This window comes from Scyliorhinus torazame, chromosome 20 (genome assembly GCF_047496885.1).
Source record: "Scyliorhinus torazame isolate Kashiwa2021f chromosome 20, sScyTor2.1, whole genome shotgun sequence".
Classification (NCBI taxonomy): Eukaryota; Metazoa; Chordata; class Chondrichthyes; order Carcharhiniformes; family Scyliorhinidae; genus Scyliorhinus; species Scyliorhinus torazame.
Genome location: NC_092726.1, coordinates 37,509,000 through 37,521,973, shown reverse-complemented (window position 1 = coordinate 37,521,973; position 12,974 = coordinate 37,509,000). Strand labels below are relative to the sequence as shown.

Sequence of the window (12,974 nt, the reverse complement as noted above, 5' to 3'; positions counted from 1 at the left end):
CAGACACACCCGCTCACAGACACACCCACTCACAGACAAACGCACTCACAGACCCAACCTACTCAAACCTACTCACAATCTGTCAACCTACCTGCTACTCTATCTCCCGCTACAGGCCTCCCAACAGACAGCGGGAGATAGAGGAGCAGATAGGTAGACCGATTTTGGAAAAGAATAAAAACAACAGGGTTGTTGAGATGGGCGACTTCAACTTCCCCAATATTGACTGGATCTCACTTAGTGCTAGGGGCAGAGTTTGTAAGGGACATCCACGAAGGCCCCTGATAACAATATGCAGACTGTCCAACTAGGGAAGAGGCTGTACTGGACCTGGTATTGGGGACTGAGTCCGGCCTGGTGGTTGATGTTTCATGTGAGGAGCATTTCGGGAAAAGTGACCACAATTCAGTAAGTTCTAAAGTACAGGTGGACAAGGATAAGAGTGGTCCTCGGGTGAATGTGCTAAATTGGGGGAAGGCTAATTATAACAATATTAGGCGGGAACTGAAGAACCTCGATTGGGGGCGGATGTTTGAGGGTAAATCAACATCTGACATGTGGGAGGCTTTGAAATGTCAGTTGAAAAGAATTCAGGAACGGCATGCTGTTGTGAGGAAGAAGGATAAATACGGCAAATTTCGGGAACCTTGGAGAACGAGAGATATTGTATGCCTCGTCAAAAAGGCAAAGGAGGCATTTGTCAGGGCTAGAAGGCTGGGAACCGAAAAAGTCTGGGTGGAATATAAGGAAAGTAGGAGGGCACTTAAGCAAGGAATCCGGAGGGCTAGAAGGGGTCACGAAAAGGCATTGGCAAATAGAGTTAAGGAAAATTCCAAGGCTTTTTACACCATAAAAAGCAAGAGGCTGCCAGGGAAAGCGTTGGCCCACTGAAGGATAGGCAAGGGAATCTATGTGTTGAGCCAGAGGAAATGGGCGAGGTACTAAATTAATACTTTGCATCAGTATTCACCAAAGGTAAGGAATTAGTGGATGTTGTGCCTGGAGAAGGGTATGTAGATGACTGGGTCACAGTGAGATCCAAAAAGACGATACACACAGACACTAATACACACTCTCACACACACACAGTCAATAATACACTCACTCACAGACAAACAGAGACACTAAAGGTCTAATGCAGGCAGGGAATGCACAGTGAATGGTAGAACCCTCAAGAGTATTGAAAGTCAGAGAGATCTAGGTGTACAGCTCCACAGGTTAGTGAAAGGGGCAACACAGGTGCGTAAGATAGTCAACAAGGCATACGGCATGCTTGCCTTCATTGGCCGGGGTATTGAGTGTAAGAATTGTCAAATCGTACTGCAGCTGTATAGAACGTTAGTTAGGCCAGATTTGGAGTATAGTGTTCAATTCTGGTCGCCACACTACCAGAGGATGTGGAGGCTTTAGAGAGGGCGCAGAAGAGATTTACCAGCATGTTTCCTGGCATGGAGGGCATAAGCTATGAGGAGCGGTTGAATAAACTCAGTTTGTTCTCACTGGAACGACGGAGGTTGAGGGGCAACCTGATAGATGTCTCCAAAACTATGAGCGGCATAAACAGAGTGGATAGTCAGAGGCTTTTCCCCAGGGTAGAGGGGTCAATTACTAGGGGGCATAGGTTTAAGGTGAGAGGGGCAAGGTTTAGAGTAGATGTACGACGCAAGTTTTTTACACAGAGGGTAGTGGGTGCCTGGAACTCGCTACTGGAGGAGGTGGTGGAAGCAGGGACGATAGTGACATTTAAGGGGCATCTTGACAAATACAAGAATAGGATGGGAGTAGAGGGATGCGGACCCAGGAAGTGTAGACGATAGTTTTGTCGGGCAGAATGATCGTCACGGGCTTGGAGGGCCGAAGTGCCTGTTCCTCTGCTGGATTTTTCTTTGTTGTTTGTACAGACACACCCACTCACAGTCACACCCACTCACAAACACACCCACACTCTTTACAGTCAATGTCAGCATCTGAGTCCTGACCAAAGATTTGTAGATGTTTACCGTGATGTGAAAGCATTGGAAAGGGTGCAGAGGAGATTTGCCAGAATGTTGTCTGGTATGGAGGGAAGTTCTTATGAGGAAAGGCTGGGGGACTAGAGGCTGTTTTCGTTAGAGAAAAGAAGGTTAAAAGGTGACTTAATTGAGGCATACAAGGTGATCAGAAGATTGGATAGGGTGGACAGTGAGAGCCTTTTTTCTTGGATGGTGATGTCTAGCACGTGGGGACATAGCTTTAAATTGAGGGGAGATAGATATAAGACAGACGTCAGTGGTAGGTTCTTTACTCAGAGAGTAGTAAGGGCGTGGAATGCACTGCCTTCAACAGTAGTGGACTCGCCAATACTGAGGGTATTCAAATGGTCATTGGATAGCCATATGGACGATAAGGGAATAGTGTAGATGGGCTTTAGAGTGGTTTCACAGGTCGGCGCAACATCGAGGGCTGAAGGGCCTGTACTGCGCTGTAATGTTCTATGTTCTATGTTCTATGTGACTTCCTGCTTTGTTTTTCTACCGCTTCTTGTAAACTCCATGTATTCCATACGCATCCTAATCCACCCTGTCAATTCATCCTGGGACGTTTAAAGACTTATGACTATGTGCATCAAATTCCTCTACTATTGCGATGTCATCAAATCAATTGATTGTTTGGGCGTTCCATATTTATCGTCAAAACTGCATCCTTCAATATTGTTAACATCAAATTGCATGTGCCTGATATCAGTTGATCTCAGGAGAACACGATGTCATTCTTAAGTCTAACGTCGTAGTTCTAATTATTTCCAGCACTGACAAGTTTTATTTTAACCGTTTCCAAACATCATAAAAGCCCTGACAAAGTACAGTTTATGGGACTTAAAACAGCGGAACTAGCAAAGACCGGAATGCGAAGATGGATGCACCGATATCTCCACTCAATGATTCATATCTTCATAATATTCCTTGGAATTCTATCCTTTCGCCTCTTCTATCCCACGGTAACTATTTTTTGCTTAATATACGGCACTTCTATTTTCTAAATCTATTAATTCAGTGATTTTGTGTCAAATACCTGACGAATGTCATTATGAAAGCTTGGCCTCGGAACTCAATGTGTCGTCTTCCTCTCTCCGATCTCTCGAATATGGATTCTGCACCTGACTTATGCTGACTGTTCCTCCCTCGTTCTCCGTCATCTTTTCCCTGCCATTCCATGTGCCATCATCTCCCTCCCATCCTTTCTTTCCTATTGCTCGCTTCTGCCATCACTCTTCCTCGCACTGTTTTGCCACAAACGACTATTCCTACACTTCTCTGCCGTGTTTATCCGCTCGTTTCCCCTCTTCTCCTGGCCTACTCCTTCCTCTTCCTGCCATTTTATGACTCCCTCGCTAAACTAGCCCCTCCTCTGTCCTTCCTCCCTCTCACACCTCCCAGTTAATACGCCTCTTAATTCCTTCCCCTTCACCTCCATTCTCTTGCTGATCATCGACCGCCTGCATCAGGACCTCTGACTCTAGCCCCGATTTCCTCCAACCCAGCGTCATCTAACCTGAAATAATGAGGAAAAGCTGTTGAACTTACATGGCCAGGATTCGGGTTACCATGGTACCGACGAAGTCAAAGAGGACACCGCCGGGAAGAGCAGAGAAGCCAAAGGCGAAGCTGGCGATGGTGAAGACGAGAGTGAATCGATCGTCCTGGAGATCGCAACCAGCTGAGGGAGGGATAATAGGACCTTGAGTGAGATAGAAAGCAATTGAAAGACGAAGAAAACAATATTTAAAAACTATATTTAAAGCACCCAACTATTTGTTTTCTAATGAATGGGCAATTTGGCGTGGGAAATCCACCTACCATGCAGAGACGGGGCAAATGTGCAAACTCCGCATGGACTATAACCCGGGACCGGGATCGGACCCGGTCTTCAGCGCCGTGATGCAGCAGTGCTGACCACTGCGCCAGCATACTGCCCACGAAGACAATATTAATGACCTATGGGAAACTGTGATGCACAAAAGGGCTTTACTGCAAATGATATACTTTTGACCTGTTATCGCAGGTCTGGGAATTCAATTAGCCACCTCTTCTCTCTTCATCCCCTTTGATCTCGAAGTCTATTCCGCCTCACAACGATCCTCCTCTCGCACTCCCTCCCGTCTCGCCCTCCATTCTCGCTCTCTCTCCGACTCTCCTCCTCCTACTGTTTCTTCGATCCTGATTCTAACTTTCTCACGACGCCATCACTTTTACTATCTCTCTCCCTCTGCTTTATTCCCCCTCTCTCCTTCGCTTCCATTCTCCCTGTTTCTGTTCATTTCTTCATCCCCGCCCAAAACCGTCCTGCACTACACTAATCTCTCTCTGTATCGCCATAACACGCTTTCCTTTTGTTCTTTAATGCTCGACTACCTTCACTCTCTCCTCTCACTTTATCCTGTTCTCTGTTATTGCACCACTCTACTCTTCCGCTGTGTTCCCCTTTCTAACCTAGCTATTGCTGTACTTCTCCGTCCGTCCCTTTCGTGTGTCTCTTACTCTCTCTTTTCCTCCAACTTTCTCCATGGCTCAAGCCCCCGAATTCTCACGAACGCGATGAACCACTACCATCACCCATCTCTTCTTCCTTGTTCGTAATTCACTTACCCTCATTCTCTATCACTTCTTTCCTCCACCATCTCTTCTATCATACTCTTTATTTTATTTTCTTGCCTCCATGACCATAATCTTCCATTGCGTACTCTGTCCCACTTCGACTCCCGCATCTCGTCAGCTCACCTCATAATTCCAGCCAAGCTAATATTAAAGCTCCAAATCATAGGACGTGGCTCCTCACTCTGCAACTGGCTTCTCGACTTACTAACCCACATACTACAATCAGTAAGAATAAACATCAACACGTCCTCCACAAAAATACTCATATCGGGGCCCCACAAGGCTGCGTACTTCGCTCCCTACACTCCCTGTGCACGTACGACTGCGTTGCAAAATTTGGTTTCAACACCATCTCCAAGTTTTCTGACGATAGACCATCGTGGGCCGGATTTCGAATTACGCCGATTCAGAATTAAGGTAGGAGGTAGAGAACTAGTAGAGTGGTGCAGTTGTAGCAATCTATATCTGAATGCCAAAAACAACTCAAGAGTTGGTCATTGACTTCAGGAAACAAGGTACTGTACACACCCCTGTCAGTATCAACGGGGCCGCCGTGGAGATGGTTGGCAGTTTAAAATTCCTAGAGGTACACGTCTTCAAAAATCCGTCCTGGTCCACCCACGTCGAAGTGGGAAAATACAACAGCGCCTATACTTTGTCAGGAAACTAAGGAATGTCGGCATGTCCACATTAACTCTTCCCAACTTTTTTGATGCACCATAGAAAGCATCCTATCGGGCTGCATCACAGCCTGGTATGGGAACTGCTCAGCCCAAGACCGGAATAAACTTCAGAGAGTCGTGAACACCGCCCAGTCCATCAAGGATCTGCCTCCCATCCATTGACTCCATCTACACCTCCCGCTGCCTGGGGAAAATGGGCAGCATAATCAAAGACCCCTCCCACCCGGCTTATTCACTCTTCCAACTTCTTCCATCGGGCAGCAGATACAGAAGTCTCAGAACACGCCAGATCAGACTCAAAAAACAGCTTCTTCCCCGCTGTTACCAGCCTCCTAAACGACCCTCCTATGGACTGACCTCATTAACACTACACCCCTGCATGCTTCGCCCGATGCCGGTGTTATGTTGTTACATTGTGTACCTTGTGTTGCCCTATTGTGTATTTTCATTTATTTTATTTTATTTTCATGTACTTAATGATCTGTTGAGCTGCTCGCCGAGAAACACTTTTCACTGTACCTTGGTACACGTGACAATATACAAAATCCAAATTATATAGCCTGGTTTAATAGAACATAGAACATAGAACAATACAGCGCAGTACAGGCCCTTCGGCCCACGATGTTGCACCGAAACAAAAGCCATCTAACCTACACTATGCCATTATCATCCATATGTTTATCCAATAAACTTTTAAATGCCCTCAATGCTGGCGAGTTCACTACTGTCGAAGGTAGGGCATTCCACGGCCTCACTACTCTTTGCGTAAAGAAACTACCTCTGACCTCTGTCCTATATCTATTACCCCTCAGTTTAAAGTTATGTCCCCTCGTGCCAGCCATATCCATCCGCGGGAGAAGGCTCTCACTGTCCACCCTATCCAACCCCCTGATCATTTTGTATGCCTCTATTAAGTCTCCTCTTAACCTTCTTCTCTCCAACGAAAACAACCTCAAGTCCATCAGCCTTTCCTCATAAGATTTTCCCTCCATACCAGGCAACATCCTGGTAAATCTCCTCTGCACCCGCTCCAAAGCCTCCACGTCCTTCCTATAATGCGGTGACCAGAACTGTACGCAATACTCCAAATGCGTCCGTACCAGAGTTCTGTACAGCTGCAACATGACCTCCCGACTCCGGAACTCAATCCCTCTACCAATAAAGGCCAACACTCCATCGGCCTTCTTCACAACCCTATCAACCTGGGTGGCAACTTTCAGGGATCTATGTACATGGACACCTAGATCCCTCTGCTCATCCACACTTTCAAGAACTTTACCATTAGCCAAATATTCCGCATTCCTGTTATTCCTTCCAAAGTGAATCACCTCACACTTCTCTACATTAAACTCCATTTGCCACCTCTCAGCCCAGCTCTGCAGCTTATCTATATCCCTCTGTAACCTGCTACATCCTTCCACACTATCGACAACACCACCGACTTTAGTATCGTCTGCAAATTTACTCACCCACCCTTCTGCGCCTTCCTCTGGGTCATTGATAAAAATGACAAACAGCAACGGCCCCAGAACAGATCCTTGTGGTACTCCACTTGTGACTGTACTCCATTCTGAACATTTCCCATCAACCACCACCCTCTGTCTTCTTTCAGCTAGCCAATTTCTGATCCACATCTCTAAATCACCCTCAATCCCCAGCCTCCGTATTTTTTGCAATAGCCTACCGTGGGGAACCTTATCAAACGCTTTGCTGAAATCCATATACACCACATCAACTGCTCTACCCTCGTCTACCTGTTCAGTCACCTTCTCAAAGAACTCAATAAGGTTTGTGAGGCATGACCTGCCCTTCACAAAGCCATGCTGACTATCCCTGATCATATTATTTCTATCTAGATGATTATAAATCTTGTCTCTTATAATCCCCTCCAAGACTTTACCCACTACAGACGTGAGGCTCACCGGTCTATAGTTGCCGGGGTTGTCTCTGCTCCCCTTTTTGAACAAAGGAACCACATTTGCTGTCCTCCAGTCCTCTGGCACTATTCCTGTAGCCAATGATGACATAAAAATCAAAGCCAAAGGTCAAGCAATCTCTTCCCTGGCCTCCCAGAGAATCCTAGGATAAATCCCATCACGTCCCGGGGACTTATCCATTTTCAGCCTGTCCAGAATTGCCAACACCTCTTCCCTACGTACCTCAATGCCATCTATTCTATTAGCCTGGGGCTCAGCATTCTCCTCCACAACATTATCTTTTTCCTGAGTGAATACTGACGATATATATTCATTTAGTATCTCGCCTATCTCTTCAGACTCCACACACAATTTCCCATTCCTGTCCTGGACTGGTCCTACTCTTTCCCCTTTCTCTTTTTGTTTGATATCCCCTTTCTCTTTTTTCTACCTTGTCTACCACTCAACTTCCTTTATTTATTCCCTGCCATCTGACAATCATCTCTCTCTGTCTGATCCTGTTTATCATCCTCGCCCTCCCTCCGAACTAGCATTCATAGCGATTTCCCTTATCTCTCTCTCCACCAGAATTCGCTTCTCTCCGTACATAACCATCTATCCACTGGTCATTTGAACCGTGATTTCACGCCTTTACTTCTTGTTTCCCGTTATCATTTTTGCTTATTTTGTGCTTTTCACTTTCCCAAATATTCCCATCACCTTATTCATCTTTAATTATTGTATCTCACCACTTTCCTTTCCCCATGCTCTATATTGCTGTTTCCCCCTCTTACTCTCAAAGCTCCCTCTCTTCACTCGGCTTCTTCTCCATGCTCACCCAGTTTCTACTCCTCCTCTCGGTTTCGTTACCACTGTGTCCATTCTTAACACGTCTCTCATAATGTTCACTGTCTCTCAACTCCTCTCGCTTTCCATCGAACCCACCCCCTCCATTAGTGTTGTATCCTGCCTTTTATTCCGATTGATCTATCCATTCCGTTCGTCCGCCCTTTCCATCTGACCTATCCACTGTCTTTGAATCGCTCCTTAACTCTCAACCCCCTCCCTCCTGCTCTCTTCCCGTCTGCATGTCACTGTTTTCAACGTTTCCTTCTCTGTCTCTCCTCCCCGTCTGCTACTCTCTGCGTCTCTCTTGCTCCACCTCTTCACTCCTCTCTGTATCTCACCTGTGAAGTTCCCGTTCCCACTGCCTATTCCCACTGATATCCCTCTGCTCGTCCACCACATTCCCCATCCTTTCTCGATACCTGTTCATCGTCTCTATTTCCATCCACAAACTGTTTAATCCCTCGTTCTCCGTTGCACGTCATAATTTGCCCATTTCTCTCCTTCTTCACCACCTCCTTGTCCTCTTCCACCACCTCTCCCATTTACCTTCCTGCCTTTATCTTTATGTCGTAATTCTCTACAGAAATAGTGCCAGAAGACTGGAGGATATCAAATGTTGTCCCCTTGTTCAAGAAGGGGAGAAGAGACAACCCCAATAAATATAGATCAGTGAGCTTCCGCCTGTTGAGGGCAAAGTCTTGGGAAGCATTATAAGAGGTAGGATTTATAATCATCTAGAAAGGAATAATTTGATTGGGGATAGTCCAAGCGATTTTGGGAAGGGTAGGTCGTGCCTCACAAACCTTGTTGAGTTCTTTGAGAAGGAGACCAAACAGGTGGACGAAGGTAAAGCAGTTGCTGTGGTGTATATGGATTTCAGTACAGCGTTTGATAAGTTTCCCCACGGTAGGCTATTGCAGACAATACGGAGGCATGGGATTGAGGGTGATTTCGAAGTTTGGATCAGAAATTGGCGAGCTTGGTGTGTCACAAGCATCTGTTTTAGGGCCACTGCTGTTTGTCATTTTTATAAGTGACCTGGAGGAAGGCGTAGGAGGATGGGTGAGTAAATTTGCCGATGACACTAAAGGTCTTGGAGTTGTGCACAGTGCGGAAGGATGTCGCAAGTTATAGAGGGGCCTAGATAAGATGCAGAGATGGGCTGAGAGGTGGCAAATTGAGTTGAATGCGGAAAAGTGTGAGGTGATTCATTTTGGAATGAGTAACAGGAAAACAGAGTATTGGGCTCATGGTGGGATACTTGGTAGTGTGGAAGAGCAGAGAGTTCTCGGTGTCCATGTACATAGATCCTGACAGTTACCACACAGGTTGATAGCGTTGTCAAGAAGGCGTACGGTGTGTTAGCTTTTATTGGTAGAGGGATTGAGTTGAGGAGCCATGAGGTCATGTTGCAGCTGTACAAAGCTCTGGAGCGGCCGCATTTCGAATATTGCTTGCAGTTCTGGTCGCCGCATAATAGGAAGGAGGTGGAAGCACTGGAAAGGGTGCAGAGGAGATTTACCAGGATGTTGTCCGGTATGGAGGGAAGGTCTTATGAGGAATGGCTGGGGGACTTAAGGCTGTTTTCGTTAGAGAGAAGAAGGTTAAGAGGTGGCATAATAGAGGCACATAAGATGATCAGAGGGCTAAATGGGGAGGACAGTGAAAGCCTTTTTCCTCTAATGGTGATGGAAAGCACGAGGGCATATCGCTTGAAATTGAGGGAAGATAGATGTCAGAGGTAGGCTCTTTCCTCAGAGAGTAGTAGGGATGTGGTATGGCCTGACTGCAACAGTAGTGAACTCGCCAACATTAAGGGCATTTAAATGGTCATTGGGCGAACATCTGGATGATAATGGAATAGTGTAGATGGGCTTTAGAGTGGTTTCACAGGCCGGCGCAACATCGAGGGCCGAAGTACTGCGCTGTTATGTCCTATTGTTTGTTGACTATTGCCTTCAGCCAATACTCTGGCTCAACTTCCATCTTTCCTGTTACACTCTCCTTTGCTTCCTGCACGTCCTTCCCACCCCACCTTCTCTTCTTTGTCTACCTTATCCGTTGTGTCTGTCAGCCTTTACCTCTCTCCCTACCTTTCAATCCACTCCACAATCATAACTGTTGATGCAATTTCTCCCACTCCCTTTCCTTCCACCTCCTTGCTTTCTATTTCGCGTTCCACTGATCTGTGTCTGGAGCTACTGATGTTTGAACACTCTATCCTTGCCCATTTCTCCCTCTCCTAACTCACTCTTTCCTTTTGGGTTTATTTCTGCTCCTTTTTTCAAGTCTGGAGCTTTGCTCGATCGTCCTAAATATCGCCTTGGATAATTGACCTTTATGCTTGCTGAAACTGATGACATTTCCTTTCTCTCTCCAATACCTCCTACGTTAGAACACTTCAATCAGCCCTCCTCTTAAAAGCCTTTGTTCCGTGGAGAGCTACTTGCAAGTAAGTGATGTTGTTTATCCCTGCATAATCCAACTACATCACTTTTGTCATTCAAGGACAGCAGATTCTTTCCGAAGTATGAGAACAAAACCCTCTAATGATGCAAAAGCGATGTTCTATCCAGGTTTATTTTAACATCCTGCGTTATACTTAACTCCCGCATTGAAAACGAACAGTGTACACCTCTCTGACCCGGATGGAGGTGGAATGGGCTCTTACTTGAAGTCCTACACAATGATGGAGTGAGTATTGTTAAATTAAACCCATGTTTAATATGAGCATGACAAGGGCTTAGCCTCAGTGCACGTCAACCAGTGTCTCACAGTCCGCTGGTCATTCCCCTCTCTCTCTCTGTCTCTCGTTTTACCCCACCCCCGCCCCGCCCACGGCATACCAAATTTCCAGACACCCACACATTGCTGTAGACACTTACCGGAGACATTCCTCGCTCCATCACTGCTGGAGTTGAGGATTGTGTCGCAAACATCGAGGAAATATTCCTCATTTCTCAGCACGAAGACGAGTGAGGCCCAGCCGTTGATCACACCCGCGAAGCCCAGACATTCGAACAGCCCAGTGGCAAAGCAAAAGTACAATCGGCACCGATCTCCCAAAGACTCCATTCGGCTTAACTCCAGGTGACCTTTCTTTAATAAAATAGAAACGTTCGATTAATATGGCTGACAGGAACAGAAAGTTGCACTTACACAACATCCATCACCACGACAAGACATTGTCTATAGTTCAGTCGATAGTACAGGGCATTTCCCAAATGCAGTTATTATTGTTGATCACAATTTGGACAAAATCCGATCCCACACATTCTAATAAAATGCGAGACCACCTGCTTTACGTCACTCTATACAAATCAGTAACAATGGACACCGGTCAACTGGGCTCCACTCCTCACTTGGGACATTGGGATTTTATAAATCTCTAGATGAAATGTTACTTAGTACTGAAAAGGGAACCTTTCCTACTGGACAACGCTCCATACGCCTCGAGTCTCTCACATGTATTGCTCTCACAGTGCTCCAGCTCTATACACAAATGAGCCGCGGAATCCTCAGCTCTGACCTTCTGACAAAGCAGCATCCTTTCGGCACTGAAGTTACTCGATAGAAACCTTTCCTGAGATCTGAACCACTCAACACATAGAGCCCCCCTGTACTGACCAGATAACGGTCCAGCGGTCCGTCAGTTCTCGACCTCAGTCTGTGCAGCTCGAATCCAGACCTCCATGTCAAAAAGTCCAGACCTGGATGTAACACTGAATAACAGAGCAATCGAGAGTGCAGAGCAGATAGGCTCACATGTGACATTATATGTAAGCGAATATAGTGGGTCGCCAAGTTCAGGCGGTGTGTGTCATGAACATTTGCCAGTGGATCGTGAAGGTTGTCCATGTGCTTCGTGACGTTCAGCTGGCGCGGGTCGCAAAGGTCAGCCGATGTGGGTCCCGGAAGAGGGCAGGTTGGTAGAAATGTGTCCCGGGCCCAAAAAAATTAAAACGTTGCTCTAAGGTCTACATCCCTGGCAACATTGTGAAAAAATATTAACTCTTTAATCTACAAATTGCTGCCACCTATTGCTGCATAAGGCCCCTTAGACAGGATCTGGTGTTGCCTGCAAACTTACTTACCATACCTCCTACATTTTCATGTCGATCAACAGTGTAAACGGCATTCAATAATTGCGGACTTCCTCTTCCTTTGGTTGAAATAAACAACGTATGGTCAAACCCGGACGTCCAAAAGCGCTGCACAGTCAATACGCATTTTATCACATGTACTCCCTTTTGTAATTATGTGAAAAGGAGTACTCCCTTTTCGAATGTAGACAGGAGTCACTCAGACAAATAACACAAATAATAGCAATATCTCACAATAACAATGAAGTAATACCAGCTAAACAATTGTTTTGCATTATTGAGTAAACAATGCACCAGGAAACCTGGGTGAAAATACCCTGTTTCATTTCAATGACGTACTTGGGATCTATTTTCTCACTGAAACATCCAGCGTGTCTGGCGCTCTGAATTTATTAACGCTCTGTTGTGTCCATAAACTGCAGGTCAAATCCCGACCAACCAATCACCGGACTAAGCGTCTAAGCGCAATGACGAGCATCGTGGCCGGAGGTGCTTTTCGCAATGCACAGTGGCACTCCCTCGAGTAACTTTCTGCCCAGTGCACAGTTTGGATTTGATGAGGGTTATCCAACTCCAAATCTCATTATGGGGTTGCTCCAAAAATAGCATCATGGTGAAATGTAAGAATCCGCATGACAGTGGCATTACTTAACATCAAATAAATGTAGCGACGTAATTAACCAGAGGAAATTTGAGGTTTCGGGTGTCAGAATGCATGTCTGCACCATTTGTGATGATATGTTACACAGGAAAATGGATGTGTCTTGTAGAAACTATTCATCAACTGTG

General features: G+C 46.0%; 1 protein-coding gene across 1 annotated transcript in view; it reads right to left on the bottom strand.

The window, feature by feature from the left end:
• Window positions 1-11,157, bottom strand: part of LOC140397086 (equilibrative nucleobase transporter 1-like) — a 57,748-nt gene extending 46,591 nt beyond the window's left edge. Inside the window, exons 1-2 of the mRNA XM_072486120.1 lie at window positions 10,968-11,157; window positions 3,564-3,696 (exon numbers count right to left, since the gene is read on the bottom strand). Of these exons, the coding sequence (XP_072342221.1) occupies window positions 3,564-3,696; window positions 10,968-11,157 (323 nt within the window). The remainder of the gene's footprint in view (window positions 1-3,563; window positions 3,697-10,967) is intronic.
• Window positions 11,158-12,974: the final 1,817 nt, after the last annotated feature.